Source organism: Mastomys coucha, unplaced genomic scaffold (genome assembly GCF_008632895.1).
Source record: "Mastomys coucha isolate ucsf_1 unplaced genomic scaffold, UCSF_Mcou_1 pScaffold21, whole genome shotgun sequence".
NCBI classification, from domain to species: Eukaryota; Metazoa; Chordata; class Mammalia; order Rodentia; family Muridae; genus Mastomys; species Mastomys coucha.
The window spans coordinates 93,303,208-93,313,265 of record NW_022196904.1 but is presented as its reverse complement, the minus strand read 5'-3'; the positions used below and the strand labels follow the sequence as shown (position 1 = coordinate 93,313,265).

General features: G+C 40.9%; 1 protein-coding gene across 1 annotated transcript; it reads left to right on the top strand.

Annotated features, from left to right (window-relative positions):
* The first annotated feature begins 2,260 nt into the window (after positions 1 to 2,260).
* Positions 2,261 to 9,848, top strand: LOC116102722 (tripartite motif-containing protein 30A-like). Its single transcript, XM_031387716.1, has 6 exons — positions 2,261 to 2,895; positions 3,507 to 3,737; positions 6,795 to 6,817; positions 8,217 to 8,317; positions 8,580 to 8,606; positions 8,853 to 9,848. Exons 1-6 carry the CDS (start codon positions 2,557 to 2,559, stop codon positions 9,449 to 9,451), a joined length of 1,320 nt encoding a protein of 439 aa, XP_031243576.1. The 5' UTR covers positions 2,261 to 2,556; the 3' UTR covers positions 9,452 to 9,848.
* The last annotated feature ends 210 nt before the right edge of the window (positions 9,849 to 10,058 follow it).

Below are 10,058 nucleotides of genomic sequence, written 5' to 3'. Positions count from 1 at the left end.
TTTCTGAGACCAAATTAAAACTCACAGAGTCTGTGGCTGCATGCACAGCGCTGAAAGTGGCTGTACCAGATGGGATTCTGGAACAGGAAGGAAAAGTGGACATACGACCCACCCCTAACCCAGAAGCAATCTGTAATTGATAGCTACTTGAAATGAAAAATTTCATTTCTCCAAGGGAGTCACACTGGGGATATAAACCATTCGTAAGGAAAGTCCCACGCCCAGCTATAGATGCACAGCCTGCACAAATGCACTGAGCCCTTATAGGAGGTCCTTTCTCTGATAATGTGGTCAGGGCTTTTCTTTCCCTTTTCATGTTTAGACGTTATAGTCCTATGCTTTTATATCATGGCTTGAGTTTTTATGGGGTTCCCATGTGTTCAAAATATACTCTCTGCATCTATATGCACTTCTTGTGATTTTTTTATTTAGCTCTTTTTATGGTGTTTTTGTTTTGTCCTATTCCAATGTGTTTGTTTTTTTCTCTTATTGTATTTTCTTTTATTCTGTTGTTTTTATTTACATGCCCCTTTCTTTTCTTTATTGGTTCTTTGTGAATTTTACATCAGGTACTCCAACCCCACTCATCTCTACCTCCTTTCATGCCTGCTATTCACTCTTGCAACCTCACCACTAACAGTGAAACAAACCTGATTGTGAAAGCTGTAGTGTGACACACTGTGTCCTAGGGTATACACTCTAGCACACAAATCTTTGCTTGCAAATGTTCATTGCAACAAGTCCTTGGTCTGGTCTGAGACCTCTGGCTTCTGCTACTTTATCAATACTAGACCCTCACTAGGACTCCTCTCAGATATCTTGACGTTGCCCCGTGTCATGGTGATCCTGTAGTATTGGATCTGTAAGACTGGTCCTTTCTTGCACTCTAGCATTTTACTGATGGGGTAGATATTGCAGTGGGGCCATTCTAAGTCCTAGGTCTTGGCCTGAGCTGTGACTGAGCTGGTCAGCCTGCAAGCTCTCTCATACCTTTGAGGGTCACTCACCATCAATCCTAGTAACTAGGATCAGCTCTACCCTGCTGCCCATGTAAGGTGTAGGCGAGTTATCCCAAGTTTTTCAACTGCTGAGAGACATAGCCAGTTCTTGCACTCTCATGGCCCTTGTGCCATTTCTCCTGACTGGCATAGATAGCAAGGGATAAGGGGAGGAGGGTATCTCTCCTGTTTCTGCACCGTTGCCCAATAGACAAGAGGGAGGGCTCTTCTGCATTCACACCCTTAGAGCCTGCTAACCTGCAACCACCACATCAAGGGCCAGCTCTACTTTGTTACCAAGTCATGGTACAGGACCATCTCTTCTGAGTTCTCCAGTAGTGGAGGGGAAGGACCAGCCCTCCTCCTGCTACCATGGCCCAGGGTCAGTTCTCCTGCTTGATGTAGGTGTCAAAGGTTGAAGGTTGGGGGAGGGCATTTCTCCCTTGCCCACGCTGTCACACAGCAAATTTGCATGGCCTGCTAGTCCACGCTCACATGCTTAAGGCTTGCTCACTGGGGCCCCCATCATCAGCATCAGATCTACTATGCTGCCCAAGTGAGGTACAGGGCCTGCTCTCCCAAAATGCTGCAGCAGATGATGAGGAGGCTAGCTCTCCAATTCTGAGGAACTCTGGCCCAGCTCCCCTGCCTGTCATAGGTATCAAGGGGTGTGAATGTGGGGGAAGGGCGGTATCTCATCCTGGCCCATGTCACCTCCCAGCAGACAAGTGACAGAGCCAGCTCTCTGCTCACACCCTTGGGTCAGCTCACCCAGTTCCCTGCCACCAGGATCAGCTCTGCTGTGCTGATCAGGAAAGGTACAGGGTCTACTCTCCCAAGTACTGCAGAGAACAGTACTCTTTGTTTTCTAAGAGGAGACACAGGGGTGTGGATGTGGATGGGAGGGAAGGGTGGTAGGGAGGAACCTGGAGTAGTAATGAGAAGGAAAACCTAAATCAGAGTGTATTGTATGGGGCTAGAGAGATGGCTCAGCACTTAAGAACATCAGCTATGCTTGCAGAAACCCTGAGATCAATTCCCAGCAACCACATGGTGTATCAAAGCCATGTATAGTAGGGTCCGATGCCTTCTTCTGTTATGCAGGCATACTTGCAAAGAGAGCACTCATATACTTGAATAAATAAAACTTTTTTTAAAGGTGCTTTGAAGTATATATTGTATGAAAAGTCATTTTCAGTAAATGAAAGAAACATAACTATAAAACTGCAATTAGAAATAAAAAAAAACAAGGAAAAGAAAAAAGAATGTTCATGTGGTCAGTGTTATTGGGCAGTTTTTTATCACAGAGACCTGGCAGCTGATATTCTTGGATCTCTGAGTTTCAGGAGTATGCTTGTCTACACAGTAACTACAGGCAAGCCAAGGGTATGCAACATAACCCAGTTTTTTGTTTGTTTGGTTTTTTTTAAGAAGTGCGGGTGTCAAACATGACATTGTCGGGCATGTGATATATGTATATACTTATGTTCAGAAAACTAACAAAAGTGTCCTGGTTCTCTGATGCTAGAAGCGAAGTAAAAGGTTTCTACTGAGTGGGATGACTGACTTAGAGAAATTTCTGTCTTTGTCTGTATGGGTGGTGTGTATAAAATACAAAACTCAATTGAGCTGTAGACTTTTTCAATTTATATACTATATGTACATAAACACTGTCACAAGCTTTTCAAAAAAGAACAGTCTTAGTCTTCCTGTCTTTCCACAAGAGTTTCTCGGCCTTTGCTTAGGAACAGCAGTCCTACTAATCACACAACTTGTCTCTGCTACAAATCCTTTCCCACAGGAGAAGCTGCAGGCAGCTCTGCAGAAGCTGATGGAAAATGACGAAAGGTGTGATGAATGGTGGGATGACCTTCAACTGCAGAGAACTGACTGGGAGGCAAGTGGGGATTCTTCTAAGGGAGTCAGCCTGATGCCCAGGAGGGACCTGGGCAAGAAGCTCCTGGGGTCTTTACTACCTGGGAGCCAGGGAGGCCAAGAGGACTTAATAGTCCACCCTACTGGTTCCCCTGGCTGGAGATGCAGAGTCAGTGTATCACAACTGAGCTGGGCTCTGTGAGGAACTGATACCATGGAGGATGCTTGGTCAGAACAGCTGCTGGTTCCTCATCCTGTGGTGCCTTCTGAACCTCCAGTTGTTGGGAAATATGCTTGGGAACAGGCCACAGTTCTAGTCTCAGGGTTTAGCTTCTCTTTAAGGTTTAGGGAGGTGGAATGAGGAGTCTACAGGCAGGAACAAGTATCTTAGACAACTGTTTAAAAACTGAACCACATCCAATCAGACCACTTTGGCTCACCTTGGTGGCCTTGGTGACCTAAGATCTTTGTTTTGGAATGTACTGAACAGACATTAAAAGGAGACACCTGCTTCCCTAGGAATCCCTTCCCTTTCCCAAGCTCAATTCCCTTTGAAACATTAGAGCACTATTTCTCTATCTCCTGGTGCCATTTGGAGAGACTGAATTCCTCTCTCATTTCTTACCCATGAAGAACCAAATACAGAGTGATGTAGAAAATATTCAGATCGAATTTAAAGGACTAAGAGAAATCGTGGACTCCAAGGAGAATGAGGAGCTGCAAAAGCTGAAGAAAGAGAAGGAAGATGTAATGAAAAAGCTGGACGAGTCTGAAAAAGAGCTAGGGGAGCAGAGGGAGTTGGTGAGAGACCTCATCTCAGATGTGGAACATCAGTTGGAGCTCTCAACTATGGAAATGCTTCAGGTAATACTGCTGCAAGAGAACCCAGAGTCTGAGAGTCAGGGGACATGGAAGCCATTGCCCTCCCTCTCTGCTGCTGTGTTCTTCATGATGATGACAGTGAGATCTTCCTGTAGTCTTTCCTGAATAAGGTTCAGAAGCAGGAAGAATCATTACATGTGTGAATGTCAACAGGAATTGGTATTTTATTATTTTTCAGGTACAATACCAAAGCTAAACTTTAGAGATTAGAGCTGTTTGATCAAGGGTAGATATTTTTGAGGTCCATCGGTTGAACGACAAACATGAGCACAGATCACAGACTCGGATAGCTTATTGAGCATTCACCCTAGGACTAATCAATGAGAGCCATCAACAAGACTCAGGAGATGTTGTGACCATGAATCTGAATCCTACAAAGCTTTTAAGCATGAAATCCACAAATACTGTGACAAGTTATTCCACCAATAAGGATTGGGGTTAGGGGTCATCCTTAGGAGCATGTCTTTGTTGTAAAATTATTCTGCTCTTAGTAGTGGCAAGGGACTTGCCTTCCCTAACATTTACATCTTAACTTCCCAACCAGGATGCTAATTACCCATGTTCATCTCTCTCTCTCTTCCAAGTAAAATATTAATTACCAGGAAGTTATTGGGTACCTTAAACTTTACTCGACCCCCATTAAAAATGGAAGTCTTATTCCAAATGGATTTTTATATTGATGCAGATATCCCTCTTATGTTGGGGTTTATCCCAGGAACTGCTTACAAATGGAAACCATAAAACTCATACATACACAGTTACATGAAGTTCTACTAAGCAGTTGATTCTGGTCCAAGCTTATTGTGGCTAACTAAAAAAAAGTCGTAACAAACCTCTATTGTGATTGCTTCTCAAGAAAAAACCAAATCACAGAACATAACATAATATGCAGTCAACTTGGAGAAGAAAAGTTTCCTTGTAATGTTAGTAACAGCATATAATGGCTAGCTAGACAGACACCAATCACCTAGGCCTTAGCAGTTAATACCCTTTGTATTTCTAAGCATGTGTGAAGCACATTTTCAGCTGTCAAATTAGTCACTTCATCAAAATTTGAATGTAGTAGAGGTTATTTCTTCTTTTGATGATTTGAAACATTTATTCCCGTTGCCTCTGATTCCAGTGGGAGTGGGACTTGTGGTGGGGATACGATCCAGGAACTCAGAGAGGTTTGCATGCCTCTGTATGCCAGTGGCTGATGTGAAAGGTGGCTTCATTATCTATAAAGGCATAAATTTGTAGTGTATTTGATCTTTAGCACATTTTTAAATAATTTACACCAAAGTCATATTCTGGTTGTGAATATCACTGTGGGAATTTGGTTTTTTTATTGGAATTGTCAGTCTTATAGACCTTAGAGGTTCTAGAATTTTTTCATAACTCCTTTGATTTCTTTGTTTCCATTGTGTTACTTTAATTACAACTGAAAATATTCATATTAGATAGAATTATGTCTTTATGTCCAAACTGAGCTAGTTCATATATATACTAACCTCAACTAACACACTTCACAGTCTTAAAACTTTATCTCTTGACTAATGAACCTTCCCAGTTTTCTCCACCTCCAGGTCCTGAGGACCTCCACTCTGATCCTTACTAATGTGTGTACATAAAATATTTGAATAGTATCATTTAGTCTTTTTCTGATCCCAGCTGGTTTAGTATAATATAAATTCTCTTGAGTTCAGATAAGTTATGACAAATGACAACACTTCTTGATTTTAAACATCTAATATTTTACTATGTCCTGATCATATCATTTTTATCCATTCATCTATTGATTAATTCTCTGATTGGCTCTATTTTATCTACTATAATAATGATTCAAGAGACATGAGTATATAGAGTTCTTCAAGAGGACAAATTTGAACATCAGAATTCATTTATAACTAGAAGAATTCATGCTCTCACAGAATCCCTTTAACTATGGGATCTACTGATAGTTTATTTGCTGATGAAATGAGCCAACCAAGCCAGATTAGAAAATATTGCAGGCAAGTTTATAGAAAAGTTGAGGTACCTATTTAACATATCAATGTGGACCTACCCAGTCAGGTCTGACTTCCATAAGCCCATGTTAAAGAGCCAAATTAAGATTCGAGAGGAGAAAAAGATTTATTAAATGTGGCCACTTTGGAAGGGGAACAAAGATTCATAAAATTGTGCTGTTCTTATTCAGGCTCCCTAAGTGAGATCAAAGTTTAAATAGAGAACCAAGAATGTGCACATATGACTAGTCCATGTCAAGGTGTGGTCCTGTCCATCTTTCTCCCATCATGATCTGTGTCATAGTGTCACACTTTAAGGTGGTCAGACAAGTCATTACAACTGGTTGAAATCCATTAGGGCGACCAGCTCTTCCTCTGACTAAAGCTGTTTTCCTTCTCTCAATGTAAGAACCTGGAGAAATTTCTGGAGAAACTCCTGGAGAGTTTCTTTGGAATCACAGTTTCAACAGTTTGACAGTCACATTGAGAGACACACATATCTCTTTAGATCAGCTTCTTTCCTGCTAAGCCAATTGTAGAGAGAGAAGAAAAGCAGAAGGGGCAGGGTTGAGGAGGGTGGAGTTAATGGAGATCTGATTAGCTGGTTTTAAGAATTAAATATTCTAAGCCTCTGGTCTTTTTGGATTTCTCAATATTCATATACCAAATCATGTTTAAATGATTAAAAGAATTTGGAAATCAGATTCTCATACATATGAGTTTCCAGTAAGGTAATGGATACCTAACATATAGCATGAGAAAGGTCACATGTTCATTTGTTTAACAATACGCACATAAAAACGTATGTAAGCTTTCAAACTATTGTTTCGTCATATTTGGTCTCCAATGCCTGGTAGTATAAGACAGAAAGAGTCTATTTATTTACATGTAAGTCAAATAAAGAGCCATTCACTCTATTTCTATCATGTCTTGGGGAACTGTGTGTGACTGATCTCTTTGGACATTGTCTCTTCAGCCACTAAGAGTATAACCAGGATTTGCAAGGATGTGAAGAACATGTTATTAACTGTGTTTTCTATCTTCTCCATAGGATGTAACTTCTGTCCTGACAAGGTATGTGTGGGCTGATAGGGAAGGATAGCCCTATTGTGTGGTGAGAATTCAACTAATTGATATTCAACTAGAATAAATATCTCTGGGGTTTTGCTAAATTTACACTTAATGTTATTATGATGTTTTAGTAAAAGGAAGGTGGGGAGAAAGGCAGGATCTGAGCATTTTGTAACTATTGAGAACAGATTAGGTTCTCTTTAGGGGACTGGGTAATGGAGATCTATTGAGCTTTCTCAGTACTGAGATGAAGCAAATGGACCTACAAGTGCTTTTAGACTCCTCATGGATACATCATTCTGTTCATGCTGTGTGCTTGTATCTAGCTCTAGATCAGCAGGTAACAAGTGCAGATAGGTCATGTTATGTCCTCTGTGTCTGCAATGTTCACAAAGTTCTATAGTGGGAAAAATCTCCAATTATTTTGTGAACTTCTAATGGGATAAAGGAGATCCAGATTTCCTTTGTGGTTGAACATTGTGGTTGAAAATATTGTGTGGGCACACAATATTTTGGCAGTGAACAATGGCTACAGCTGGACTGCATATGTCACAGGATTATGGAAAGCCTCACCCTTGTGTGTAGAGTGTCGCATCCCAGCTGTCAGCATCAGCCTCCATCCTAACATGTGAAGCTTATGTCAGCCTAAGTGTGGTTTCCTGTCTCCTTTTCCAAATTTTGTCATCCTAACTAGAGAACTTGAAGCAGATGCTGGCTGACAGTGTCCTCATTGACAAAGAGTGTGAAGTCTAGGCTTTCTGAAGATGGCTTTCCTGCCCAAACTTTATGACTATTTCACCAGATTCTAGAGATTCTTCTTTCCTTCCTTCTTTCCTTCCTTCCTTCCTTCCTTCCTTCCTTCCTTCCTTCCTTCCTTCCATTTCTTTCTTTTTTCCACATTTCTATTGACTCATTTATGGTTTTTTTTTTCAGACGGGGTTTATCTTGTAGCTCTGGCTTTCTTGGAACTTACTATGTAGAACACATTGATTTTGAAATCAGAGATCCACTGCCTGTGCCTTCTAATTACATATGACACCATTCTCAGCCCACACATTATTTTTCTGCTACTTCAGTTTGATTTTTTTTTTTTTTTTTAATTCACGTTGAAAAGAGTTTTAGGAGAGGAGGAGGGAAAGTGGAAGAAACACTTGTTTGTGTATGAAGTTGAGTGAGACACTATGCTTCTGTGAATAAGACTTTCCCAGCATCACACAGCAAGTAAGTGGTTGGGGTCATAAGTATGCCTCATATCTCTATAGTTACTAGTCTACCTTCTTCTTCCTTCTAAGAATTCTCAGGAGAGTTCAAGGACTCACTATGGTTAGAATGACAGGGAGTCGGTGCTGGTCAAAAGTCAGTGGTTTGATATGGGGAAGTCAATTTTTTTTTTTATTCCTAGGAGTCAGACCTTGACACTGACACAGCCACAAGCGGTCCCCCCAAAAAGAAGAAGAAAGTTCCAAGCTCCAGATTTGAAAGGCATGCTGCAAGCGAATCAAGGTGAGGGCAAATTCTGTAATTCTTTGTATGATTCTGGGTGTGGCTGGACTGCAGATAGAAGCATGTAAAGATCCTGAATATGGGTAGAGGGACAGAGCAGAGCAGATAGTGTGCCCCTGTGATGTCATTGTATTGATGGAAATTCATCTTTCATCCTGTCCTATATCAGGCTCCAAACCTTCCACTCATCTGGAAAAGAAATGGACTTTAATGGTTTGATTCCTTTGCTTGTACTTACTGCTGTAAACTTTCATCATTTCAGGGCTCATGGATGTCCAGCAATACTGGGGTAAGGAGAAACCACAGCACCATGAGGCGCTCTCCTCTCAATGTCTTCCAGAGGATATTTCTCTGTCAAGTCTCATGTTTCATGTTGCTACTCCCAATATACACAGCAATCTGCTTCTTATGTTTTTAAACAAGGCTTCTCTACATTTCTTTTCTCTTTCTCCTTATGCTTCTGTTGCTTAAGTTATAAATAAGGCTGTACCTTGTATTTCATCTGACTCAAAACATATGTATCATTTTTCTGCAGTTCATATCACTCTACATGCAAAAAAACATTCAGCCATAACAATTAACAAAGAAAAAGGACAAATAAAATTTAGAAGTTTCAAGAGTTGGAATCTTGAAGTTTCTGAGACCTACCATTTGGGTGTCCTGGGATATCCAGCTATCTCCTCAGGGAAGCATTACTGGGAAGTAGACGTGTCTAAAAGTGATGCCTGGCTCCTCGGATTAAATGATGGAAAACGTGCTCAACCTCAACTTCATTCAAAGGATGAAATGGGCTTCTTAACAAAACATCATTCTAATGTTAAACAAAATGTAATATATCAGCCTAAATGTGGCTACTGGATTATAGGGATGGAGAATATGTTTGAATACAATGCCTTTGATGAGTGTTCTATCACCCACAATCCTAGTGTCCTGGCCCTTTATCTGCCTAGTCCTCCCAGTCGTGTTGGAGTTTTCCTGGACCGGGAAGCTTGCACTCTCTCATTTTATGATGTTTCTCACTATGGAGCTCTCATCTATAGGTTCTATGACCCTGCCTTCCCTGGTAAAGTCTACCCATATTTTAATCCTAAGGATTGTCCAGAGCCAATAACAGTATGCGGTCCACCCTCTTAAACCCACACCTATACAGTGCAGTGCCCCCATGTCTGGTGTATCTCATGTGCCAGAGCTCCCTGCATCTTTCTAACTTCTTTTGTCTTGGGCCCTTTACTTTTATGACCTTCACTTTTAACTATAAACAGGTGTGGACTCATTACCTTGATCCAGTTGCTTTTCTATTCACAAGATGATTAAGGTCATTCACCCTTTCCCATATTCCCAAAGAAAATGGCTGCTCCTTCACTAAGTGAGAGAGCCTCTGCTAACACCATCTCTGTAGGAACACAGTCAAAAGAATGACTCACAGCAAACAACATCCGAGGAACCTGTAAGAGAGGTCCCAGAAAAAAAGAAAGAGGGCCTTTTACCTCAAGGACATTTTGTTCTCTGGGTTGCTTTGGAAGTGATTTTGTGCCTCCTACAAAAAGAACATATGTATTCAATTTATAAGATATGTTTATTCTTGTTGGATGTCAGAATATAGCTATAGAACCTTTTGCTGTGCAAGGATATAGTCAGTGCCAGCCTCAATGGTCACTGGTTCTGAATATGGACTTGTGCCTTAATTTTGTGCTTTCTAAGGTATAATCTATAGTATAATGCCAGACAATTGTGTTTATAT